The sequence below is a fragment of the Cheilinus undulatus genome, linkage group 12 (genome assembly GCF_018320785.1).
Source record: "Cheilinus undulatus linkage group 12, ASM1832078v1, whole genome shotgun sequence".
Taxonomy (NCBI): domain Eukaryota; kingdom Metazoa; phylum Chordata; class Actinopteri; order Labriformes; family Labridae; genus Cheilinus; species Cheilinus undulatus.
This window is the reverse complement of record NC_054876.1, coordinates 44,230,081-44,257,275: the sequence shown is the minus strand read 5'-3', so window position 1 is coordinate 44,257,275 and position 27,195 is coordinate 44,230,081. Positions and strand designations below refer to the sequence as shown.

The following is a 27,195-nucleotide window of genomic DNA, read 5'->3' as shown; positions in this document are numbered from 1 at the left end:
TATTACACTTGTAAACTTTTGTTTCTTCTTCCTCCTCAGTTATGATATGACTATGAAACAGCTGCACAAGATAGAACTAGTAGAAACCATTTTCAGAGCAATGGAGAAAGGAACTGTAAGTTTACGTTTTTTAATACTTCAGCCTAAATGCCTTTTTATAATGAAGTTTATGGGATTATTTATTAAGATCATGAATCACAGTAAGACTACATGATATGTGTAACCATTGAAAATGATTGGTAGACTTTAAAGCGCAACTAAACCCCAGAGCGGAGGAGTATCTAACCTGGAATTTCATCTGGAAAAGGCTGGGAGGGAAGGGGGGATAACTCAGGCCCACTGCCCCGTTTACTACTGCCCTAATCAGCCACGTCATTCAGTCATTGCTGCTTTTCAGATTTGATCATTAACCATACAAAGTATACTTGAGTTTAAAGGGGACAAATTATGTAAAAATCACTTTTTCAGGCTTTTCTAACAAAAATATGTGCCCCTGTAACGAGCCGTTCGCAGATTTTCCCCTCATGATGTCATGAGGCCAGGTTTGGTTGGCCCTCCCCGCTTGAAAGAAAGTCCTGCCCTCATCTCCTGATCCTGTTCTCACCTGGCAGCTGAGAGGAGGATCAGGAGAACCACATCCACTAAGCCACATCCATTTCCTGAGAGGGCGGAGTCAGACAGCTCATCAAAATTTAAAGCCACGAACACAGAAACAGGTCATTCTGAGCAGGGCTGAAACAGAGCGGTTTTTAGACATTCAAAAATCTAATACTGGAGTGTTTTTTCAGCAACAGACTTCACAGGCATGTTTTGGGGACCTCTGAGACCAATATAAACTTGTCTTAAAGGGGTAAAAGATGTCTCCTTTAAGAAAAACATGGTTTATTTACAATCTCGGCTGCAGCACTACATTTCAAGCAGTTTTTGATCCATCTTTGCCTGCAAAACTTCCACTTTCTGCTGCTACTTGTGAATATAATCATCTTGTGTAACAAGACCATTTAAATGGGGAAGCAATGATACATGGCAAAATAGAAGACACATGCTAGTGTGATATAGACTCTTTCAAAGAGAATAAATGTTTTACTAGTGCAACTGCACTACATTACTCACAGTGTTAGAGAACACAGTGCCATCTCTGATTGGTGGAGCTGCAAATTTCAAATGTTTGCTGCTACTAGTGAAGTTAACAGAAGGGGAAAAGTTGGTGGAAACTTAAGCCCTGTGGTAATGAAAGCTGGAACCACATACAGTTCATTCAGAAAGTATTCAGGCCTCGTTCACTTTTCAGTGTTATGTTGCAGCCTGATGCTACTATTGGAAAAAACACTTTTACTCTCATTAGTCTTTACTCAGTACCCCATCATGATAAATTAGAAACAGAGTATTTTAATTTCTCTAACTTTATTAAAAATAAAAAAACAAAATATCACATTGACCTAAATATTCAGACTCTTTGCAAAGATTTCTGCTACACTGAAAGTTCCAAAATTCTTAAACGCGTGAAGTTGGACACCTGGCCAAACTGAGCAATCATAGGTGAAGGGCTTTAGAAAGAGGTGACCAAGAACCCGATGGTCACTCTGACTTAGCTCCAGAGATCCTGTGTGGAGATGGGACAAAGTTCCAGAAGGACAACCATCACTGCAGCCCTCCACTGATCTGGGCTTTATGGCAGAGTGTCTAGATGGAAGAGTCCTCAGTGCTAAATACATAAAAACCCCTTGGGTCAAACAGTCTGACTTTCTCAGTCAGAGTGACTATCAGGTTCTTGGTTGCCTGTCTTACAAAGGCTCTTCCCCAAAGATTGCTCATTTTAGCTGGGCAACCAGCTCTTGGGAGAGTCCTGGTTGTGCCAAACTTAATATGTATGCATTGTCAGCTGTGAGGCCTAGAGCTGTGTGCTCTTCCAAATCATGCCCAATCAATTTCATTAAGCACGGGTGGACTCCAGTCAAGGTGTAGAAACATTTCAGCAAAGATCAAGAGAAATGGGGGGACCTGAGATAAATTTAAAGTGTTGTTGTTTCTAAAATTCTATTTTTACTTTGTCATTATGGGGCACTGAGTGCAGATTAATAAGAGATTTTTTTTCCAAGTGTAGAATCAGGCTGCAGTATATCAAAACTGATAAAAGTGAAGCGGGCCTGAATACTTCCTGAATGCTCTGTATGTCATTAGCCACTGGATCAGCCAGTAGAAGGTCATTCCACATATTTTTAACACAAAATGCTGAATTTTTAAATACTGTTAAATCTGGATGCAAAATATTATCAGCAAGATATTAGTATCGGCATGTACAAAATTTTCTGCCGATTTTTCCAAGCAACATTTTTGCTGTAAAAATCTGCCTGTATGAGCTGTAAATGTGGGCTGTACTACAATATTAGTCAGGCTGGATCAGAAGACCTACACCAGCTGAATTCTTTTCTTTATTCATCGTCATTCCTTAAACTTTAAAGTGTTTTTAAAGACTAATTTGTAGGCATTTAGTAGGCCTACAACACAAACGGCAGTAAAGTGTTATGTAGTGAATGAAAGACTTATCAGTCCTCTGCAGGGCGTCAGGGGGTGAACGTTATCTTCCCTTCTTCCTGTGAAGCAAAAGTTAAGCATTTACAATAAACATGAGCTAATAAACCAACATAACACCAGGAACATGAAGACTCAATGATTAAAGGATTAAAGGATTTTCAGGTTGTATGGAAGACTAGATTAACTACTGAAAATAGATATGATGCATGTAACACTTTAGTTTAATTACCTACAGGAGTGAAATTCTCACCTGGGAGGCAGGAGCTTATCCTAGTCTTATATTGTGAAGCAAAGGAAAAAAGCCAGCTAGTGAGTTTATGAACAATAGCTTCAGTAAGGAGAGGTAAACTTTGTGTTAGATATTTATATTACTTTTTACCAGATTCTTTGATCATTGTTATGTCTGTGTCAAAAAAGGCAACAACAAAGAACATTTAAATTTCTCTACACTGCATTTCTATATCATGATCATGTGAATTTTTAGCTTGTAGAATCATCATGAATAATCATGAAATCTTGATTGTTTTTCTCACCATAAAATCCAGTAATTGTTGCATTCCTAGTATTAGCTAAAATGAAGATGTAACTAACTGATAGGGCTGCACGATTTGGGAAAATAATCTAATTGCATTTTTTTTTTTTTTTTTTTTTGACCCATTATTGCAATTGCGATTTGAAGTTACTCGTCTCATGCATTTTCCAACAAACGAAACCAATGAATCATTCGATATCATAACAAACACAATACTGGATTAAACTAGAGCTGAACAATTTTGGGGAAAAAAACCCTTATAGTTATGATTTAAACTCGTATTGCAAACAGGAGATAAATTGTTGTATTAAAGGGAGTGATTATTTTTACGAAATTGAGGAAAGTAGGATTTTTTTATTGACTTTTCTTAAAATACTATTCTTAAACTGGTATTTGACACAAATTTAAGGTTAGAAAAATATTTCAGCTAATTTTCGATTAATTGCCCAACCCTACTATAACTGATCAACAAATACCCACCTTCATTTGTTTTCATCTAAAGAACTTACTCTGAGGGGTTTAGTTACTCTTTAAAGACCATGTATAGTAAAATCCAACGTGTGTTTCTTAACACTCTAGATATGTGTGAATATGGTTGCTGTAAACGTGAAATGTTAGGAGATCCAGGAAAAAATACTGAGTATTGAAAAGTTGCAAGGACGGTTTTAATCCTGTCTGACTTCAATCTGCAGCTCCTTACTCACTCTTATATGCTGTAGTGTTAGGCTTTGTGGTTTCCTGTCACTCACAGGCTGCGAGAACTTGGAGCTCAACACATCTCTATTGCTCTAACCAACCCCCCCTTAAATGTGTGTAAATGTGCCAGCTGTATTTTAGAAAAGAACAGAGAGAGAAGCCATGTCGACTCGTGAGATTCACCTGCGGGAGCCTTGTATGGTCTGAAGAAAACCCTCTTGAAAATGCGTCCTCAGTAATCCCAGAAGAAAAAGAAATAATTTGAATCCTTAAAAGCATAAGGATACTCCAGCAAATTTAGTGACAAAGTCCCACCAGAAAAAAACCCATGAGTTGAAACCACAAAAGATAGCTTTTGGTTAATTTAGTTTTCCATCTCGGACCACAGAAACTGTCTATTCTGATCAGCTGACGCTACCTTCGGTGAGCAAAATACCAGCATGAGTCTCCCTGACTTTTAGTAGCTGTTCGGTAGTACTTGTTAGCTTCTATTCATACCCTCTTTTGTAGAGGGGCTTCCTTTCCACCTACAAGTAGTAACGACCCTTAACTGGTTTGTTCACCAATAGGAGTTATCACCAATCGCCCACAGAAGGTCTCAGAAAGGTCACAGAAGGTCAACTTAGAGATGTTTTATTTGACTGAAATTTGACCTGGGGGTTCATAACACAGTGACCTGTCATACAGAAAACCTATATACAGATTTTTGATCACTTCACAGGGTCTTTAAGAAAAGTTCTCAGACGCCTACAGGGTTCCTGTGTATCCTTAGCATATTTAATGTGATATAGATTCTGTTTGCAATGAATAGGAAAGTTTTTTTATTTTGCACTTTGTTAGTTTGTACTTTATCTTAATCTCCTTTTTTTCTTGTCTGTTCCAGATGAGGAACGAAAAAACAAAACAGGCTTTCTGCATCAGCAACAGGTTTAACCTGGTAAGAGAAATCTACTTCTGCAGCCTGGTGTATGCGTCTGTGTTGAATCTACAGTGTAGCACTGCAGGCTTGTGCGTTGGTGTCTGTGTTGCCCTGCTTGGCGGTGCAATGTTGTGCCAGTCCCAGGGCTCTTCATTTGGTAACAGTTTGGCTTTTTAAATTTGGATTGAATAATGACAAAGGATGGAGGAAAGCTAAGTCATATTAAAATAGGAGCCAGCTGCTGTGGTTCACATAAGAAAGCCACTTTTATTTGTGAATGACGCATCATCAGTCAGGTGGCTTTATAGTATGTCAGCTTTTTGGATGTTTATGACAGTGTTTATGTTCGTTTTCTCCTCAGCGCTCCACTGAGGTGATGGAGGATGCTGTAAGGTGGTTGGAGCAGACAGAAGAAAACATTGATCTGAGACGAATCGAAGAGTTTGGACACATCAACACCGGCTACACTGTCCTGAAGGTTCTCTTCACAGAGTGTAAGAAACCATCAAAAACACTGCTTGTCTATTAAACCAGATAGTAGTTGGACTTTTCAAGTGACTCATCTGATGGGAAAAGTCCTTTTTAATATAATTTCTGCATTAATAAACAACAATTATTTAAAGCACAGAAATGTACATTTTTCTGATGAGCTGTTAAAGCACAATAGCCTTTTAAACATACACACTCATAGTTAACTTGTGGACTCTTTCTTTTTGCTTTCAGTTGTTCGATTTATGTATAAAATGGGTTCCAACTTGGACAGGACGATGAACACACTACTGGCTCAACCACCTCCATGTGACAGAGACGTAAGACAACTGTTGCATGGGCTGCCTCTCTTATAAAACCCAGAATATGGATTGTACTTGGCATCTGTTGTTTGTATTTACTCAAGAAATCCATCCCAAATTTTCAGGATGTTCTCAGGATGTTTGCACAGATCAGCACATATTAGATATTTCATAACCACTTTCAGCCGATAGATGGTAGGAGTTTGAATGTCTGAGGATTTATTGAAATATAGTACACTTCAGTTTGATTCATTTGGATTCCTGGTCTTTCTTTTGGCTCTAAAATTTAAAAACTGGGGGAAAAGATCATTTGAAAATGAGCATCCTTGAGTTTGTTGTTTATAAGAGGACAAATATAATTTCTTTTTACTGATCTTAGATTTCAAGTACCGATGCACTCAGATCTTTGATGTTAAGATCAGTTATCTATTCTGTGAGGTTTATCTTATGATAAATATTGAAAAGTAGCCATTGAGTCCATTGATTGTTGTCTTGTCTTTTCCTTTTACTCTCCAGAAATGTGAGGAAATGAAGAAGAAAGGAAATGAGAAATTTCAGAATCAGCAGTATGAAGAAGCTGTGCAGTTTTACTCCAAAGCCATCAAATATAAGTAAGTAGGTTGGAAGTCTTATAGCCTGTAGTGTTTTAAGCAAATATACAACATGAGATGGCACATTTTCTTTTGAGTTACTAGTTTGTTTGAAACACTAACAATACCTGCATTTACATGGACTTTAGTATCCTGGTTATGAGTCATATCCCAGTTTTGATCATATTTGGGATACTGAAAATAATTGACAGTGATCTACTTTCTCTCAGATTTCTTATAATCTAATTTTTTCTTGTAAAAATAAACATCACAGATATGATTAGGTGATCAGAAATTGGAATACTAGTTTTTCTCATGTCTATAGGGATATGCATAACCAGGGTTTCTGTGCTTATGTAAACACAGTATCCTGAATATGATAAAAACTGAGATATGACTCATAACCCTAGTATATTGCACCAGCTATGCGTAAGTTCTGCCTTAAGTTCTGGTGTAAAGTCCACACTAGGCCCTACGCTGAAACTAGTTAAGTTCTAACTTAAGTTGTTTCATTGTTAAGTTGCACCACAGAGACGTAAGGTTGATCTTAACTAGAGATTTACGTCCAAACTAACCAAACTATTGTCGCAGATATGACGTTTTCTCTTACTTTAAACAATCACTGAAAAGCATTTTTTAAGCCCGTGGTTGCTACAGATGCTAACGGCTTAAAATAACTTTTGCTAACTGCCATTAATCATTGAACAGCATCCAATGTGGATCAATAGTATGACGAGGCATTTTGCCTATGTGAGTATTGCAAGGCCTCCAGCCTAAACTTAGAGCCAGTATAAAATAAAAACACTGACATTGATTGGTGAAATCGCTAATAACACAAGATAATATAACAGTGGAAGGCAGAAATGATCTCCGCTCATGGAAAACAACAGTGTTACTGATCATGGAGAATGCAGTGCTGACTCCAAATTTCTGGTAAAATCCTCAACTTCTCATCACCCTCCGGGTTATCCCGTCTCTCAGAGCTATCACCATGACAGACGTATTCTAGGGGGGACATTATACCTAGTAGGGGTCAGGTGTAAGATTTAAGTTATAACTTCGGCCTACGTTGAAACTATCAAAGCTGGTTAGTTTATCCGTGGATAAATTTGACACATTTCACAAAGACAAGTCTCATCTCAGGACCTCTATATGACATTATGTTTTTATAGCTTTGTTCACTTAGGTGGCATAGATCTGTTTAATTATTATCTTAATTTTCTTCTTCATCCAGCCCTGAAAATCAAATGGTTTATGGAAACAGAGCCCTGTGTTTCATCCGCTCTAAGAAATATCTGTAAGTACCGATTATTCTGAAGCACCTTCCATCTGTAAACAGTTCTACTGCTTTGTCTTTAAATGTTCTTGGACTTAATTTGATCGAATAGTCGTCAGTAGGATTTTCCTGGTAATGATGGCAATAAAAATAATTTATGACACGCACCATTTTAACTTTTACTATAGATTCCACTGGAGTTTTGGAAGCATAGGAGAAGTTTAAATTGTTTGAGAATCAGTATCATGTTATGATGAAGCGTTGTATTTAACACTACATTTCAAATGTCAGTATTTCAGACTGGGCTATAATTTCATAACAAGAAAATGATTGTTCTTAATAAAGTTGAGTGTTTTATTGTGGTATGATTGTTTTTAAATTTGTAGTATTTTAATATTATTCAAAGAAAAACTTATTTCACAGATTTTCTAAATTGTGAAGGCCTCATCCTTATCAACATTGATTTATCCGAAGGAATGTTGAAGGAAATGTGGGCCTTCTCTTAGTTATTAAAGGTGCAGATTTGATTAAATGTTTAATCTTTTCTTGTTTTACAGAAAAGCTGTGTGTGATGGGAAACGAGCTGTTCTGATTGACCCTCACTGGGCGAAGGTACTTTCCTTTTATTATCATCTATCTTTTTCATAAACTAAAGAAATGAAGCAAAGCAAAGAGCAGTATTAATCACAATGGGAACGTTAAGAATTTAACAGTCCAAAACACTTTTGCTTTTTAAACCTTACTGTGACAACAGATTTATTCTTCCATTTACAACCTCTATGAAATAAAACTCCAGCATGATAATACTCAGCGGTAGGGATGTAACGGTATCAAAATCTCATAGTACAGTATTTATTGCGGTATTAAAAAAAAAACTCAGAACAGCAGATGAAGATTTGGAAAAAATGACATTAGCCTTTATTAAACAACAGTTGCACTTGCACTGACCTAAAAGTTCTTCTAATAAAATAAAATAGTAACGATACGTTACACCCCTATTCTCAGCATTAAAGGATATATATAAGAATCAACAGACTGAAACTAAAACTATGTAGTCTTCATCCTTGGGGGAGGTGGTGTGCATTTTACCTGCTTTTCATTCTTCATATTTTTTTTGATGATTTTGGTTGTGTTAATGTATATGGCATGAATTATGGCAAGGGTGTGTATTTTTATTCGGTCTTGTTATTCCAGCTCAGCTCCTACAGTCGGTCTAAAATACACTGTTTGCAAGCAAAAGTTACACTCAGGCTGTTAAGTGCAGAGGAATGCGGCATTAAAGCTTAGCCCTTGGTTTCTCCTCTTACTGCATATTTCATTCATTTTCATTTTTTGTATCTCGGTGTCAGTCTGGGCTTTTGCCTTGGAATTGATCATTTTTGGTACTCTCCACCAAATGTCATCATTTTGACCATATATGATGGCATATGGAGGATGAAACATGCTAATTGTGCAAAAAAGTATTAAAAAAATCAATGTTGTTAATTTTTGACATATCCCAGGCTGCAATAGTTCAACACACAAAAAAATACTTTGTGTGTAGAATATTGAAAATAATTCATTTTCAGTTTTTTTTTGTTTTTTTTTTTATTTAATAACACGATGGCATCATGACAAAAATGGCATTCAAAGGGTTAAAATCTTTAAAAATTAATAAATATTTCAAATCAATAGTACGCTTAGTTGTAGGTGAAAATGATAGCTGAAAGAAAAGGCAAAAAAATATTAGTGTGTGATATTTTTTATCGCTGCTGAATGAAAAGCACATTTTTCAAGCATCAGCCTGGGTGTGACTAATCCTAAAACAATCCCTAAGGGTTCGAACAACTAATCGAAGTAATTTATTTTACCTGATGAGTAAACATGTGCTTTGTTTGCAGGCTCATTACCGCTACTGTGAAGCTTTGTTCTTGATGGGAGAGCTCAAAATGGCAATTACAGCAAACAAGATAGGCCGGTGTTTGTGCAAGAAGGACCAGGAGGGGTACAAAGACCTGGAACAACAATGCATGAAGTTTGTCACCGAGATGGAACAAAGTAAGACGTGATCTCACATTCATGGAGATAAGACGCATTTTTAAACCTGTGTTGTTTCACTCTGCAGTCAGTTCAAACTTTTCAATACATGATATTTACAGGATAGTTTTATATCAATGTTAGGAAGCAACCTCATTACAGAGTATTCATGTATTCTTAATAAGATGTAAATCAAAGAGGAAAGATGCTTATCTAAGAACAACATGGATACCACACATTTAGCACTGACTGTATAGTAGCGGTGGGAGAAAAAATCGATGCAGCATAATATCGCAATATTTTGTCTGGTGATATATATCACATCTTCTTGTCCACCAAGTATCCTTTTTTTCAAAGTAATTGCTAATATGAACTGAAGTCTATGATAATAGAAAAATAAAATCAGTTTTTTGTCCAGTGAGATCTGCTACATGAAAATAGAATTCTTTGAAAATATGCCATTCATGAGGTTGCACAGTTGAAAAAAATTGTATAGATCACAATATATGGCATTACAATACTCACTGTATTGCAAAATGTTTAAAATCGCAAAAATATTGAATCATGACCCAAGTATTGTGATAATATCGTATCATGGGGCCACTAGTGATTCCCACCCCTGCGTTACAGATCATTCTTATTCATGAAGGAAAAACCTGTTTGAATACCTTCACCTGTAACTGAGACTTATTTTCTTTCCTTTCAGGTGAACGGCAAAGTAAAGAGTAAGTAGTACATCCTTCACTCCTACATTTAGTCAAACGTAAAAAAAAATGTGTAGAAACTCTCCAAAATAACTTGTTTTTTTTCCAGTAGACAGGAGAGCACTAAGAAAACCCAAGCAGCGGAGACGAAGTCAGCTGAGTCGAAGACAGAGTCTAAATACCAGCGTTTTACCATCGATGCCGTCATGAACGCTCCCCAGAGTAAGGTTAGTGTCATTGATCCATTTACTGGGCCGTTATGTACAAGCTAAAAAATGACATATTAAACAGCTTATTATAGTGTTTAAGGACTCTATCAGAGAAGTCGTTCATTGGCCCTATCCTACCCAGCCCTTCTTGGTTACTGTCATATTACTAGAGGAAGTCCCCCTTCTCATTTACAGTGATTAAGAATAACCTAATTTATGCATTTACTGAACATGTCTGTTATTCTACAGGCTCCTGAGGTTAAAACCAGCGAGAAACCAGAGGCTAAAACCAACAAGCAGCCAGGTGAGCTTGACGAACTCTGTATTTATTTATTTGTTAATTTATTCAGAATGATTAGGACAGCAGAACCACATTATTTGTGTGACTTCTTGGTTGTTTCTCTGTGTTGCTGAACTGAAATGCTCTGAGTTTATCCTTGACATCTAAAGAAATATTTTGAATCTTTCTTTAGATTTTTAACGTAATTGTTTGCTTTGAATTATCTCTGTTAACGAGCATGGAGTCTCATCCAAAATGTGTAGATTTATGATATTTCTTTATAATGGTGATCAAGAGCTACAAAGTGTTTATACACACCAGAATACTCTGGCTTTTTAGCTTTTATAAATGTATTGATCCTTTTCCCTCAACATTTTATTTGCATCACCATATCTGACATGACTGCTTATTATTCAATTTAAAGTATAATTTTTGCACTGAAATATTTATATCTAAAAAGTGACCATTCCTGCTATAAACGCTTTTTATTGAGGTCTTACAGTGTTACAGATATTTCCTAAAGTTTTCTGAGACAGATAAAGTCTTAATTTTTATGGAGGCTGTCAATAGGTTACGAGTTCAATCGGCCTATCTCACCTCTGTAACATGGACCAACGAGTAGAGACCAGCACTGCTCATCTCTGTTACTTATTGGGGGTATGTTTGTTATGTTGTTTGCTTATCTGTTTGCCCCTTTTGGGTTTTGTGAAGCACTTTGTAACTGTGTGTTCTAAAAAGTGCTATATAAATAAAGTTATTATTATTATTATTATTATTATCACTGCCCACCTCCATGGCCTCCTTCTCAAAACTACTTCTTGTTTTGAATTGAGAACAGTTCATCAACTGGCACCTCATAAGGCGTATTTACTAAACACTAAATACGTTCTTGTGTTTCAAATACGTGGACCAGACGTGGCCATTGAACAGGCCGGGTGGATCTGGCACTGTGTAGTTCCTAGAGCCCCTCCTCTTTTAGCATTCTTCGTATGGGATGGAAATAAAGTAATGTTGGCTCAGCACATCGATCAACGGTTCATAGGTCTAAAGCAGAAAGCCTTCCACAATAAGGATGTGAGTCTCCTCCTTAGTGTCAGACTTTGGGACAATCCCAGTTTCCAGGGTGAAGACCAGCGTTTTGTTTTCATTTATAAATTTGTCATAACGAGGGAGAAATGCTCTGAAAAATGCACTTATGCATGACTCTGGAATCAGGATCTGAAACCAGGATGTGCATTTGCTCTAGCGTCACTTCCAGTACACATGCATTTCTTGGGCCACTTCAAGCGTGAAATGGAAATGACTTTCAGTGCATTTCTCCTCCATTATGAGAAGTCTTCTATCTAAAACATGAGGAGGTGGGTCATATTAGATTACTGTTTTGATTCAGTGCCCTCTGGTGGCTCTTAACATACCGTGCATTAAAATCAGTCACAATTGCAATATATTGCCTATGGTAGTTTTCAAATTTTAAAGGCAGAGCCTTTAGTGGGGGCCAAATTTGTGTCCAAATCTGTCTACAAATCTGTGGCACAAGATATATTTCACATCCATCTAGAACAGTACAGGGTGTGTGTTTGGGAAGGGCAGAAACTGAAAATAATGTCAAAGTGTGATAGGGCAAATGTTCTGTCTTATTTATTGCTTTGCTCTTACTTTAGTAAAGAAATGTTGTCCAGCTTTGATAAAAAAAAAAACCAACTGCTGCTATTGGGGCGCAGATGGCCAGCAGTTAGGTAGCTTATCATGTATACAAGTGGCCAGGGTTCAAGTCTGGCCTGTGGCTCCTTTCCCATGTTTTTCCCCTAATTTCTCATCCCTTTTTCCAATTCTATCTTCAGTCCCTCTCTCTGAATAAAGGCATAAAACCCCCCAAAAATATTTAAAAAAAAAATGCTGCTATAGCCACATCTAAGCTACATGCTTCACTGGCGGCAGCCTTTGTCTACGGGCTAAACCATGTCTGTAAATTAAACAAACTTGCGCTGGAGATGGTCAGGACAGGTGCAAAAGTATCTTCTCTGCAACGAAAAGCTCTCATATGGTTCTTTACTGCTCTGTTAAAGAAACGACCTCTATCAGACTACATTGGAGTCAAACACTCCACTGGCGGCCATTGTTTACTGGCTTGATGTACATTTAAACCCCACCAGTAGCTACTCCCTTATTCTCCACCAAATGCTGCTGATTGGTCTGATAATTCTTAGACAGACAGGAACATTTCAGATTGGAGCTTTGCAAAATAAATCTGCCTAATGACAGACATGGAATCTGGGCAATCCATCAGATCTGTAAAGTTGGAGACTTTCAGAGACAAACAGGCTTCTGGGAGATTTAAAACAAACCTCCCAAATACCACAAGTCTTCATTAATCCTTAATCTTTTTTCAATAATGCTTAGATATGTTGTTTTTTATTGTTTCCGAAACTAAAATAGCATAATAAAATCAGGAAGTTGACTTAAAACAGGCTTGTTTGACTGACTCGTTTGATTAGGTGCTTGTTTTGTTTTATTTTTTTTACAGAGTTCATGATAATTTCACATTTGAACTTCTTTGTACAAGATAGACTGTATTCGTTTTCCCCAAACAGTCTCTGCCTTTTTCTTCAGATTAGTAAAGGCTGAAGGCTGAGCCTCCCTGTTCTCCTTTTGATAACATTGAACACCTGTTGGGAACCAGCGTTGATACATTTTCACACAGGAAGCAGAAATGATAAAAGTATCACACTGTGCTTAGCCCTAAAGCATAAAATAAGAGTGCATGTAGCTAAATTCTTCCAGAAAATTTAAAACATAACTACTTTAGATATCATGTGTTTTAAACAATAATGATATGATGATATTGATAATGATGGCATGATAATAAAGACAAAAACGTTTGTGGCACAGGTCAGAGGTTACGTCTGCATGCCCCGTCTACAAAGGCTGTTGTCCAGCCTGGACTTCCCCTCTGGTTAGCTGAGAGCATCTATTTTCAGCCTGCCTGTTTTTCCTTACATGGTTGGAGGGTTGTGGTCACATGGAGTTCCTCAACTCAACAGTAGAGTGTAAACAGGAGTCTGCATTGTCTCTGTGACTCCACGGGGTTTCACTTTGGTTTTGACTCTGGCTTTTGAGCACAAAGCGTGAATTAAACAGCTGGACTTGTTACCTAATCAATAGATTATAAATTGAAAAAGGAACTTTCAATGACGTTACAAGGATTCATGGCCATTTTTCTCTCTTCAGGGAAAAATGAGAAGATGACACAGGCTGAGAGCACAGCTAAAGCCTCCAAAGCAGCGAAAAGGTGAGTGAAAGTCTTCAGACCTTTACTTGTACTTAGAAAAATAAGCTTGTAAAATGTTTTTTTTATAGTTTTAAATGTGCAGGTTTACAGGAAAAGCACCTGATGCCTTTGATGATTTTACTTCTCTTACAAACTAAACGGCTCTAACCAAAGTAAAAAAAAAAACAATCCTGGTTGTTTTAAAATAAATACAGCTTGTTTAATGGTTATACACAGTCTTAAAAAAATGTGTATGTTTTTCTGAACCAGTCATCATTTTATGCAAATGTCTAGATGAAAAAAAATGGTTTGGGAGCTTGAGGGTTTAGAGAAACGTTTACAACACAAAAAGTGTTGTAAACGTTTCTTATCAAACAGTAAATTTGTTGAGTTTTTTTAAGTACAAATTTTAGTAAAGAACTAATATACATGTCCTATTTCACCAAAACACCGACACTAGACACTGACATTAGACATTAAAATGAACTACTCAGATTTAAAGAGAAAACATGGTCTAGAAAAAGCAGGTTTTAAAGATACCTTCAGGTAAGAAATTATTTTGATCATAATATAAGAAATTAATCAGACCTTCCGGATCATACTGAAGTTATTTGTTGTTGCTTACAAAACTGTTAAAACAGGGGAATTATCTCTTAACTCTTGTAAAGTAGACCAGGACATAAACACCCCTTGAGAAAAAATCTATTATGTAAGTGTAGTAAATGAACATGAGAAGTGCTTCATTTATCTGGTTTTATTTATTCATTTTAAATGATCACCATGTCTGTTTTTCCCAATATCATTCGGCCCTACCTACTATAAAATTTGACTGTTATTAGACTATTTGTGTGATAGAAGTTTTGTTTTTTCAGTGAGTCTTCTTCAAAGAGTGCCAAAGCAGAGTCCAGCGCAGCCACAAAGAAGAAATCAAAGAACAAAAACTCTCAGTCTGAAAATGAGGTAAGGCCATTTTAACCTGAAATACAACTGGAGATTTGATCACTTTTGGAGTTAACTAGGGCAAGGCAATTAATCGCTAATTAGATTAAATCGCAACATGGCCTGCTGCAAATTTCAAATTGCAGACAGTGCAATATTTCTTTGACCTGAAATTTGTCAAAAAAAATGGTAGTTTAATGCAATTTTGTTTTGCAGCAGAAGCAGAGATTTTATGTTCTACACACTATGCAAACATTCAAGTGTCTTTTTTTAGCATTTTGATAAAAGTCCTTTTTTCTTTATATAATTTTTTTCCTTAATCATAATGAGAATAACATAAAAATCCCCTTCAATATGGCAATTGTTATCAAATCTGCAATTAGAGCATAAAAAGTAAGTTTTTTTTTGTTTATCCCCTTTTTTATCTAATAAAACGCAGGTTATAATATAGAATGAATTATTGCTTGTGTTCGTTCAACAACACATGAGATGAGGAACCTAAAAATAAATACATATTAAATCGCAATCACAATATTGGGGAAAAACGTCGCAATTAGATTATTTTTCCACATCGTTCAGCCCTAGAGTTAAGTTTAGTTTTTTAAATCTGTCTCTAGTCTGTATTATTCTGAAGAGCATGAAAGCTTTTCTAGGGAAGTGCACAATCTTAAATATAACGTGGATCGAGAACAGCTTGAGGAAGAAGGTCATTTAATATTTGTCATGCAAAATATTTCTAAGCTTCCTAATCTGCTGAAGTCTATTTTTATAAATCAGACATAAATTTCAGAAGCTGAGTAAACAGAAAAAAACAACTGACTTTTAAATAGAATAGCCGTTCATTGTCATTACTATAAAAACTAATGGCAGATCTTTCCTTCCTGCCTACACTAGCTGTCAGTAGAAAGACGCTGTTACGTCTGCTTTGTGTCCCTGACAGAAGATTTAAGACACAACAGCAGAGACAGTCAGTGAAAGCAGAAGTAAACTAGGTGAATGGGAAACGGCATCTTACTAAGGCTTAAATTTTTAAATTATTTTCTTGATCTCTGCACAGTTTTAGCCCAGTGATTTGGAAGAATACGGTCAGTCTAAACTTGTTAAAGCTGCGTCACACAGATCTGGCTAGGCTTCATTTTTGGTCAGACTAAATCTGGAGGAGCAAATGGTGGAGAAAAAGGTGGATTCAGCAAATACTGTTGCTCTGACTCATGATGTAATTATTGAACCACTGGTGGGTTGTGCATAATTACACAGTCAAGTTTTTTTGTATCATGAATTTGTCCCAAACAATTTTGGGTTGTTCTTTTAGTCGAATTGTGTATGTTATATGTAGCATTTTAACAGGGATGTGTAGACTTTGTCTGACAGACAGTGGTTCTTATACAGTCGAACATTTAAAAAAAAAAAGATGTGAAAACTTAGTTTGGTCAGTATGAAGACTAGCTGTTATGTAGTAACGCGGTCATGGAATGACATGGCTGGCGGTCTATAATGTCTGTTTTTTTGTTTTTGTCTTTCAGAAACCAAAAGCGGTTAATCTCAAAGCAGCCGCGTGTAAAGAGCTGAAGTCGATGGTGCAGGATGCTCACACAGCTCTGACCGACCTCCGCAGCCACAACGCAGAGCAGGCTTTCAGCCAAGCTCTGGCGTTAGTGGAGGCCAACAACCTAAAGGTAATCTGTTGTATTGCCGGCTTCAAGGCTGGTGAAATGTGCCTAAACTCTAAATTGTATAGAGTTCTGTTGATTTTTATGAGCTTAAATAGGATGTTCAAATGTTAAGCAGAGAAGAAAAACATATGGCATCAACGTGGTAGCCATCATTTTTTCTACTGTAGGGTAACATCAGATCTACCTTTGGCTGCAGATTTTTGGTGTTATAAAACTAACTACACAAACAAAGAAGTATTATTTGACCAAGTTAACTAAACAAACTCAACAGCACTGCTTTGAATTCAACTGAGAGTGTGCTGCCTCTTATCCCTCCTCAGGTTACAATTAGTCTCAATTCTCAGCTATAAGATAAAAAACAAACTAGGGCTGTTGAGATTAATGCAGTTAATCATGATTAATTAATGTCTACAATAAGTCTCAGTCCAGCTATAAAACAAAAACAAAAAACAAATTAGGGCTGTTGAGAAATGCAGTTAATCATGATTAATTAAGGTCTACAATAAGTCAATCCTCGGCTATAAAATGAAAAAATAAATCAAGGCTGTTGAGATTAATGCAGTTAATCGTGATTAATTCAGGTATACAACTAGTCGCAATCCTCAGATAAAAAAATTAGGGCTGTTGAGATTAATGCAGTTAATCGTGATTAATTAAGGTCTACAATTACTCTCAATCTTTAGCTGTAAAATGGAAAATATATAAAATAGAGCTTTTGAGATTAATTGAGTTTATTACGACCAATTAAGTTCCACAATTACTGCACTAATTTCTGATTGTGATAATCGCATGCTGTACTGTACCTTTCAACACACTTCAGCCACAGTGATGTAAAATAAGTCCACCACTGCTCCTTAACATCTCATTTCACTTTTAAAAACTCACAGACAGCTCAGTGGACAAGTCAGAAGACTTCTCAACCTTTTTAATGTTCACTTATTTCATTTTCAGTCTGTAACAAGTTCTTTTTTCTGTGGTTAAGTTCATGTTATAATCTTCAATCTACCTAGAAAATCAGGTCTGTGTTCAAACAGGGAGTCAGTAATCCTTAGTTCAAGACAAGATAAAAATACAGAATCGCAAAATAGTTTTGAATGCAAAAAAGTGGAATTTTAAAATACGCTAAAAAGAGTGCGATCAATTACAATTAACTACTGGAAACTCGAGATTGATTGCAGTTAAAGATTTTAATCTTTTGATGGCACTGGAATAAATACAGAAAGCCAAAGACTTGATGAAAAAGCATGTAAATTAATCTAGTTTGCAGTGAAATCATTGGGTGAAGGATCTTGTTCCTCAACATCCACCTTTCAGATATTCTGATGCAGCTGTGAATGATGATGGATGATGTTTTTCTTTTCTTCTCCAGGAGCTCGGCCTCTCCACCCTGGACGTCCTGTTGCTGCTGTATGGCCGAGCTTTGGCCCTGACAGAGATTGGCCAGCCTGAGGTAACTCAGATATTACGCTTTTTTAAATTACAACTACAACTGTATTTGGGCCTTTTGAGGACTCTTTAGGCTTTCAATTTATAAAACAAACTCAAAACTGAGTTTCCTGTGTTGCAGTCATTAGATGTGTTGTTTCTTTGTTTCAACAGGAACTTGGGCAGGCACAGAAACTTCTGGATAAGATTAAATCTTATGAGGAGAGGATGTTTCAGTGCCTGGTTTTCTACGCCATTGGGAAGGTGTACCTCAGAGAGAACCGGTACGGTAGCTGTTAAATTTTTGAGTTTTATTTATCTACATCTCTTTTCCCCACCACTTTTTAATAAAAGCACTTGTGTGTGCTCTTTGGGGCAGGTTTGCAGTTGCTCTGGAGCAGTTTTCTGACTCTCTGCAGATGGTGAAGAATCAAATAACACCTGGTAAACTCACCTGGCCGCTAACCAAAGAGATTGTCAAAGAAACTCAGCCAGACTATTTCAAGGTATGTTGCTGCCTTTAAAGGGGAATTCCAAAACCTTGACATCTGTAATCAGATAGTCTTTTTTTAATGCATATAGTCTAGAAATGTGGTTCTCAGCTAGGATTGGACAGTATACATTCTTTAATACTGTTGAACCTTACTAAAAATGTTCCCATGGTGTTTAAAAAGCACATTATACATGTCATCCAAGCACTTGCTGGCGTGCACTCTCTTGTTGTTGATTGTTGATGTTAAACATAATGCATCTGTCTTGTATGTTTCTTTTTAGGAAATTCTGGAGAATAATCTAGAGTTGTGCAGGTTTCCTCCTCCTCCCGATGCTATCTGTCGGCTAGTGAAATGTAACGGCGCTTCCAAAGCTGAAATCTACTTCACAGATCCAGATTTTAAGGTATGAATAAGCCGTGAAAATACAACCATCAAAAGTGCTTTAAAAGGGGGCGTGAAGCATGAAAAGCAATGATGAATTATAAAGATATTTTCCTGTTTCTACAGGGCTTCATTCAGATAAGCTGCTGTCAGAGCTGCACTGTTGAATACCACATCGCCTGCTGGAAGACGATGAAGACGTCGCCTGTTTTTGAAAAGAGTGATAAGGTAAATTTATATACAATTATTTAAAGGGGACATATTATGCAAAAAAACACCTTTTCAGGCTTTTCTAACAAAAATATGTGCCTCTGGCCTGTCCACAATCCCCTCAAGTACCAGAAAAATCAATTTCCTCCACCCCTCTCTTTCTCCTCCTTTAGAAAATGTGTGCTGAAACAAGCCGTTCCCAGATTTTCCCCTCATTGATGTCATGTGGAGAGTTAGCCCCACCCCCAGATCTAGTTGGCCCATCCCACCCTGGAGGAAAGGTCCCCCCTCCTCTCATAAACCATTAAGCCATATCCAGACAGCTCATTAACATTTAAAGCCACAGACACAGAAACAGCTCGTTCTGAGCAGGGCTGAAACAGAGGGTTTTTAGACATGCAAAAATACAACACTGGAGTGTTTTTTCAGCAACAAACTTCACAGGCACGCTTTGAGGACCTGTGAGACCAATATAAACTTGTCTTTAAAGGGTAAAATATGTCCCCTTTAAAAGAGAAGGAAGCAGGTTTTTCTAGAAATCTAAATGGATCTTTTATTGTCTTCTTCATGTTTGAATTGATCTTTTTGCATTATTTATTTGCCTTAGGATTTCCTGCAAGAGTCCTGTTTTACTCCAGACTGTGTCGGTAAAATCTCTTGTATCAAAATCTACGGTCCAACTGGTCTGGTGAAATGTAAGGTAAGAGGATCCTCTGTAGCTGTGGTGAGATGAAATGATAAATGTGCTCATATTTTACAAGTTAGAGTTTTTTACTCGTATGTCTTTTCTCTTCAGTTGGAAGATACCATCCCCAAACCACAGACTCCAAAGAAGCCAAAAGTGAATCAGAAGTGTACGAGGTGAGTCACCAGGAATGATCAGCTATGGATGCACTTAAAATTATGGCAGATTTTAAAATGATTATTTGCAAAGACACATTTTCTGTCTGGCATTTCTCTTTAGGCCTAAGTCCGGCACATTCACACAATTTTATTAAAGCAAAGCTGGTCAGGAATGTCTCACTGAAAGCCTTAGCACACCAGACTTTTCTTTGTGTTTGTGTATGTTCATAACTTTTGTCAAAAATATTCTGCTATGGTTATTTTCCTGTCTTGAATGCAGTCTTAGAGTCTTAAATCTGCATGTTGCTCTTTAATTATAAATTGATACTAAATTGAGTTTTATGCTCAGAAAAATGTACCTGGTCTTAAGATAACTGTCTTTCTGTTTTTATGATCCTCAGTCTGAAGAAATTAAAATCTAAAGAGGAGCGCAAACTGAGGAGGAAGCAGATGAGGAAGTCTAGTCAAGAAAATCAGGAGAGCAGCAGCGAGATTCTGCAGAAGAAAGAAGATTCAGCGACACAGAGTCAACAGAAAGGTACAGATTCTTACATTGTAAAAAAACAGTGGAACTAAAGGCTGAAATTTCTCAATAGCTTATTTAATTTTTTGTTCGCACAATGATTTGTTTTTCTACTCCAGTGTATTATTTGTCACGCAAGGCCAAAGTAACAGTAAAAACTCAACAAATAAATCTTTTGGCTTATTTTAACAGACAAGCTAGCCACAGCTTTTCTGTGGTTATATTATTAAAGGTTTAAAATTCAGTCTTTCATATGTTTCTACCAGCCCCACATCTTCAAGTTTTTTTCACACCTTATGCTCTGAAACTTACATGACATCAAATCTGATTTCTCCTCTCTGCTCTCAGCCTGGCAGCGGTACCGGGACCGGGTACTTCTTCAGATCAGCCAGCACATGGAGCTGCTGAGAGAGGAGAAAGGACTCCAGGTGTCGATTCTGACCGGCAGTCTGAAGCCGTGGCTGGAGCTGGACTTGTCCAGGGGGAACCAGGTCGCACGGAGGATTCTGAACCTGCAGGAGGAGCAGCCGGACTCGACTCTGGGTCAAACTGTGGAGCTTCTGCTGGAGAGGAAAAACCGCGTATGGGCTCGAGTCTTTGTCCAAATCCTCAGTGGCTGTCCGGACATAAATCCTAAACTCAACAAATGGGCCTGCCAGCTCAACAATGCAGGTTTGTAGTTGTTCTACTACTTTAAAATGTTTTTGCCCTGAGTTAAAGTTGAACTTGCATTTTTATACAGAAGTATGTCAAAGATGCTGCCTGTTGTCTAACCACCTTTTTGCCTCTTTCTCTAGGTCTGAATGCCGCCAAATCCTTCATCGAGCGCTACGCGGGACACCTGGAACAGCTGGACTTGGCTTTTTTGCTCAACTTTAGCCCATTGCAGGAGGTGATAATAGAGAAGCTTGGGACTAGGCCGGAGCTTTTTTCAAGCATTGGCTTGACTGTGACTGAATACCTAAAACAAGCTCCACCTCATGACATGAGACTGTTTATCTGGACACTGGAGGAGCATAGAGAAGACTATGACTCCTGCCACACATTACTGGATGAATATTTTGATCTGATGGGTATGTTTATGAAACTTAGCGTCTTGTTTTAAGTTTTGTTTGTTTGCAGATTTGATTAGAAGTTCTTTGTTTTTCAGATGGACATTGTTCAGTCTTAAAAAAGTCTGATGAAAATCAAAATGTAAGTCTTTAGAACCCATACAGCACTTGCATACTCCTGTTAGTCTACTTTTAGCAAAGCTTGGCCACATTGCTAATATTTACATCATTTCTCTTTCTTTTTTTTTTTTCACATCTCAGATTTCTCCTATGAAGAGTCGAGGTCGAAAAAAGAAACACAGAGAGCCAAGGGTGAGAAAGTTGGATGTGTAGTTTATTTAAAGTATCTCCATGAAGCATCTCTGACGCGCTTTCTCTCATCTCCCTTTCAGAGTGTTTTTGTTTTCCCCACAAAAAGAGACGAGTTTGAACAAGACTATATTGAGGATGACTCTTTGTAAGCTGCATAATCACCATGGAAACACGCTGTTTTATTTGTATGCATGAGGGTTTCTAACGTCAAGGTTTTGTGCCATCAGATCATTCCTTCACCCCGGTGATCCCTTCAGTGTACCGAGTCATCTTCGAGAGCAGGTGGCGGATTTTGAGGAGCAGTACAACAACGGCCGTCACAGAAATCACTATAAGAACATTTTGGACAACAACCCCGACCCGACAAAAGAGAGTTTGTATGAGTAAGTGAGAGCCTCACTTCTGGAGAAATGGGAGAGAAAGATAAACCAATAGGGCTGGGAATCCTTTAATATCTCAACATTCGATTCAAAACAATCTCCCTATTTGTTACAGAAAGGTGCTTATTTCAGGATTTACATCAGTCTGTTCTGCACTTACGAAGACACAAATTATAAGACAATAAAAACTTGATTTATTGTGTTTGACATCAGCTTTTTGCAGCTTTTATATTTTTACTATTTTTATCAACTCGCTACAATATAACATAGATGAAAGCCTGATACCAAATTGTATTTATTTATACAGAAACTGAAAAATATTTTAGAGCGGAGGAAGTCTGCGTCTCTTCTCTATGCTCATTCATTGAGGTCTGCTGTCTTGTGTTCAAATTGAAGCTTCCTATTTCCTCGTTTTAACTTTTTCTCCACCCACTTCCTGCCAATGCTCTCTCACACTCATATCTTATGACAATTATGCCAATGCGCATCATCATCAACAAGCATAACACTCACAGATCACATGAAGATAACATCATATTTAATATCTAGTGAAAGTTGTCCAAACCTGGGTGTTTTATTTTATCTTTATGCACTAATGATCATAAATATTGTCAAAAGAGCAAAAACCAAAGCTCCAAAATGAGGCAGGGGGAAATGATGTGTCTGGAGAGCTGCAGGTGAAATGCAGGGCTGGTTTTAGCCATTTGGAGGCCCAGGGCAAAGACCAATATGAGGCCCCTCCACATTTAACTAAAGAATTAATAATGAGTGGATAAAAATGAGAAAGTATCTCTTTTATGTTAATAAAGCCACAGAACTCCAGTAAATGCCCCAGTTTGAGATATAAATACCCAAATAGCCAACCATAATTCATCATTTTCTTTGAAAAGGATCCCAGAGCTCAAACTCAGCCCATTCTAATATCTTAAAAATCTTTAGGCCAGGTGGAACGCACATAATGCTGGTGTTGGGCCAAAGACTGGTATCTCCAAAATGACCAATTTTAAGGGAATGAAAAAAAAAAGTATCTTTTGACATATTTTATTGATTTAAAATTGGTGAAAACCCACAGACGTAAAGGGTGACCAATAGCACTGATTTATAAAAACAAATTAAAATATGAAAAATTGAGATAGCAATAAAATAAATACATGCTCATTATCAGTGACAGATTGTTTTTTCTGACACTATACAGACATTTGTATCCCATTTAACCTCATAATTATCCACCGATCTGCTATTTTATTTCAACTACAGATTAACTGATCTATTATCTATCTTACATTCCCAGTTTGGATTTTGGCTCTCGCTAAAGTATTTTTTGGACAATGTGGCTCTTAGGTAGAATAAGGTTGAGTACACTGCCCTAGGGCTGAACCCTAGGGCAGTGGGTGATAGGATCACTACAAGCCTCTAGTTATCTGTTGATGTTCCGAGGGCCTGAACACCAACTCTGGGGCAAAAAAGCTGAGACAAAAAAAGATGCTGTTGAGCTTGACCTTGGCTGGCAAGTAACACGTGTCCACAAGTGTTGAGCTTGACCAGCCCCCCAGACCTGGATTGTGAAACACTGTGCCCTATGATGAATCCTTCGTACCCAACACGACTGTATGTTAGGCTTTCCTCTTACCTTGGAATTATAGAATCCACAACACCTCCTGGCGTTTTTCTTGAATGAAAAAGGGACATGCTGAGTGTCTTACTTTCCATAGACAGTACAGGCTGTGTGTCCAAACGTGTTTTTTCATAGGCTTGCCCTAAAGCAATCATCAGTTCATCCTGCCCTTCGTTCATGATGTTTAAAGTGCTTTCTGATTGGCAAATTTGGGAGATTTCCAGTTTCAAGAGTCAGGATTCTGATTGTTAACAAATTAAACCTATGGTTATGTGATATGCTGTTCAGTGCTGTTATTGAGGATTAGTGTGACATTTTTAACTCTGAAATATGCCTCTCTTTCCTGCTGCAGCTACTTTGCTCAGATCTTGGAGGAGCACGGCCCCCTCATGGCTGAGGACCGTCTGTTGGTGGGTGAACTGGAAAATTTCCCCGCTGTGGCTCAGCAGAAGATCAAAGACGCAGGCGGGTTCGAGTGTTTCCTTCTGGAGTCCCTTCGCTTCATAAAGATGGGGCGATGCATCGGGTTGACCAGACATGCTGTCTCCCTACAGCAGGCTGGACATGGAGCAAGGCTGGATGAGCTTGATGACCTGGATGACCTGGACAACCTGGATGACCTGGACGACATAGTGGATACTAAACCAAAAAATCCTCCTGATTTAACGCTGGGTCATGAAGCTGCTTTTACTCCATATTTGGACAGTATTTCATCTGCACAAACTCGAACATATCCCATCCTCCCTAACCCTTATAACGTGTTTGTATTTGGCTCTCAGCCTTCTCCACCAGTCAACAGCGCTGTTACTGTTAATGATGATTGCCTTTCTCGGTGGACTAACAGTGATGGTCAGCAGCAGAGCCCTGTTTTTGTAGCTAATGATGAAGAAACAGACCTTTATTGTAGTGACGCTGAAGGAGGACTTGTAGAAACAGATTCATCCTCAGAGGGAGTTGCTTCAGTGTCAAATGAGGAAAACCTTTTGAAGAAACACGCTGCAGTTCAGGTAAATATTCACACATAAAAACACAGATATGTGAAAACCTCAGCACAGAGAAGTGGGTTGAAGTTTGCTGATGTTTTCGTTATTTTTCTGCCTCTGTTAGACGTGTCAGGAGACGATGAGGAGTGTAGCTGTGAACACTGAGCTTCATGAGGGTTTTGAGAGCTGCCCGGTGAGTAAATAAATAGAGGCTATTTTAGGTTAAAAATCATTTACAAGTTCACTTAGATTACTGTGACTAAGAAGCACATTCAGTGGTGTTCTTAAAGGAGACATATTTTACCCTTTTTCCTTTTAAGTATGTCATTTTGGGACACTTTTAGAATAGTTATTTATGATGTGCAGCTCAAAGAACTCCTCACTTATCTTATACTGGCGATAGGAAAACCCCTAATATCAGCAGATCTACTTTTTCAGCGTTTCCAGCCTACTGCTGAAAACGCTCCGTTTCAGTCCTGTCTCTTTAAGGCTCAGAGATGTCCGTGACCTTACCGTTCTCTGATTGGCCAGCTTGGTCAAAGCTTCCTGGGGGCTGAACAATGGGCCGAACTGTTTTCTCAGCCCATTGATCACCGAGTTTCGCTTAGTTTACTCATTGGGCTTTTAATCGGCACAAGTCAAGACTTTGTAATGTAAAGGTATACAACGTTTCACGGCATAGGTTTGGGTAAAAGGGCGGACAGTTATGAACAACTGATGACAAAGTTTAGCACACATTAGCTTCCCACTGACCCATAGCTCGTTTTAAAGTAATGTTATAAAGTGACTTACAGCTTGTGGTTCTAAGCCTCCCTGGGCGATCTTTACAGAGGGAACAGCTCCATGTTTTAGCAGCAGATTAGAAGCAAATCCAGCATCTTACTGTCCTTTATTGACGAAACAATCGTCGGTGAAGTGACGAGCGCAGAGAAAAAAGTTCGCAGGCGGTCGGCTCGATGAGACAAACAATTCCCGCTGCTTTCGCCCTTCGGGAGCGCATACAGAGTAGATTTATCGTCACAACCAAAAAAATACGAATACGTTTAGAAGACATGCTGACCGGAATAAATCCACACGAGAGCAAGAATCCAAACAACAGCAGCGGTGTATACAGCGCCGGGGAGGGGGCGTGGCTGAGAACGAACTGCCAGGAGGGCAAGTCTGAGAGCCTCCTGTGGGAGGAGGGGAAGGGAGTCATCTCTGCTCAGAGCCATCCAATGGGGAAGCCGGAAAACGAGCTGACGTCAGCTCATATCAAGTCTCGCAACGAGCTGTTCAGGGAGGCCGGTAATCTCGTTTGCAGGGTTTATGGAAAGACGCGTGTCTCTTGATAAAATGAAATCAGTATGGTTTAGAAAGGATCCTCAACATTGTAGCATTGTATGCAGGTGTTAAAATATGACTTAGTATATATAATATGTCTCCTTTAAGAGCTGAGGAAAGGGATTTTTGGTGGAAGATGAGTGTAAGTGGATGCTGTTTTTAATCTGTTTTTTCTCCAAATTTTCAATCTGGTAAAAAAAAATCACAACCAAAATGGTGGGATAGTCTATTAATGAAAATGTGATGATACAAGGAATGCAATAAATGTAGGGAGATAAACTGATGGAGGGAAAACGCACAAAAATAACAGTTTTAATCAGTTTCTACGTGTTTTTTTTCCCAACATTTTGACATTTATTTTAATTTGGTTGCACCTCTTTCTTCTGGACGACATCAAAATGAATGATAAGCAGATTCCTGCTTATCTAACCCTCAAATACCACATACTCTGCAATGATCAGCATCCCATGCGCTCTCGTTTAAGGTTAAGGCTGTACTTACATCAGGCCCATTTCAATCAATCAGTCAGTCAGAAGTCATATAGTGCCTTTCAGATAAATTAATTTCAAAGTGCTTTACAAGAGTAGTAGAAAATTTAGTCACAATACGATTTTGATTTCGATTAGATATTGACAACCGATACCAGGCGATTTTATGCACTAATTTCTTGCAAGTACAGAAAAATTGTTTTGGCAGTTTAATTTCTGAAAAGTTTCTGTATTCAATAAAAAAAAACAATCTGTATAACAAATAGAACAAAGATCTGTGTTTCACTAAAGTATCATGTTTTTATAGGTTACAAATGTTTGGAATAACTTAAACTTAGAGAAGCACAATATTGGATTTCTGCTGATATCCAATATGCTGATATTTACAGATTCATTTCAGCTGTTATTGATAGCGATATTTAGATATGCTTTTCGGACAAAAAATTTCAGTCTTGTTAGACACACTTTAAGGTTTGAGGATGACTTAGGAAACAAACTTTAGTCCTTAAAAAACATTTAAAATTTTAAAGAATGAGGATAAATAAAGAAAAGATCTAAACTGACATACGTTGTTGTATGTTGGTTCAGCCTAAAACTCCACAAATTTATTTGTATATTCAAACAAAATTTAAAGTTGACGTATGTTGAAATACACAGGCTAGATGTCAGCTGTAAATATCTGCAGAAATTTTAAATATGCCGATACTGATACCAGGCCGACAATATCATGCATCCCTA

General features: G+C 37.7%; 1 protein-coding gene across 2 annotated transcripts in view; it reads left to right on the top strand.

The window, feature by feature from the left end:
* ttc3 (tetratricopeptide repeat domain 3) overlaps positions 1-27,195 on the top strand; it is a 45,176-nt gene that overhangs the window by 11,147 nt on the left and 6,834 nt on the right. Inside the window, exons 5-34 of one of the 2 annotated variants that reach the window (XM_041801064.1) lie at positions 40-115; positions 4,647-4,700; positions 5,044-5,176; positions 5,406-5,491; positions 5,990-6,084; positions 7,298-7,360; positions 7,897-7,951; positions 9,220-9,376; positions 10,062-10,080; positions 10,172-10,286; positions 10,518-10,572; positions 13,777-13,837; positions 14,689-14,776; positions 16,279-16,431; positions 17,798-17,878; positions 18,028-18,137; positions 18,233-18,359; positions 18,628-18,750; positions 18,855-18,956; positions 19,546-19,638; positions 19,735-19,799; positions 20,183-20,319; positions 20,653-20,976; positions 21,102-21,377; positions 21,455-21,498; positions 21,618-21,668; positions 21,749-21,813; positions 21,896-22,051; positions 24,016-24,670; positions 24,771-24,839. In XM_041801064.1, the coding sequence (XP_041656998.1) occupies positions 40-115; positions 4,647-4,700; positions 5,044-5,176; positions 5,406-5,491; positions 5,990-6,084; positions 7,298-7,360; positions 7,897-7,951; positions 9,220-9,376; positions 10,062-10,080; positions 10,172-10,286; positions 10,518-10,572; positions 13,777-13,837; positions 14,689-14,776; positions 16,279-16,431; positions 17,798-17,878; positions 18,028-18,137; positions 18,233-18,359; positions 18,628-18,750; positions 18,855-18,956; positions 19,546-19,638; positions 19,735-19,799; positions 20,183-20,319; positions 20,653-20,976; positions 21,102-21,377; positions 21,455-21,498; positions 21,618-21,668; positions 21,749-21,813; positions 21,896-22,051; positions 24,016-24,670; positions 24,771-24,839 (3,688 nt within the window). Of the gene's footprint in view, positions 1-39; positions 116-4,646; positions 4,701-5,043; positions 5,177-5,405; positions 5,492-5,989; positions 6,085-7,297; positions 7,361-7,896; positions 7,952-9,219; positions 9,377-10,061; positions 10,081-10,168; positions 10,287-10,517; positions 10,573-13,776; positions 13,838-14,688; positions 14,777-16,278; positions 16,432-17,797; positions 17,879-18,027; positions 18,138-18,232; positions 18,360-18,627; positions 18,751-18,854; positions 18,957-19,545; positions 19,639-19,734; positions 19,800-20,182; positions 20,320-20,652; positions 20,977-21,101; positions 21,378-21,454; positions 21,499-21,617; positions 21,669-21,748; positions 21,814-21,895; positions 22,052-24,015; positions 24,671-24,770; positions 24,840-27,195 lie in introns of both variants that reach the window. The other variant, XM_041801062.1, reaches the window with a different exon arrangement.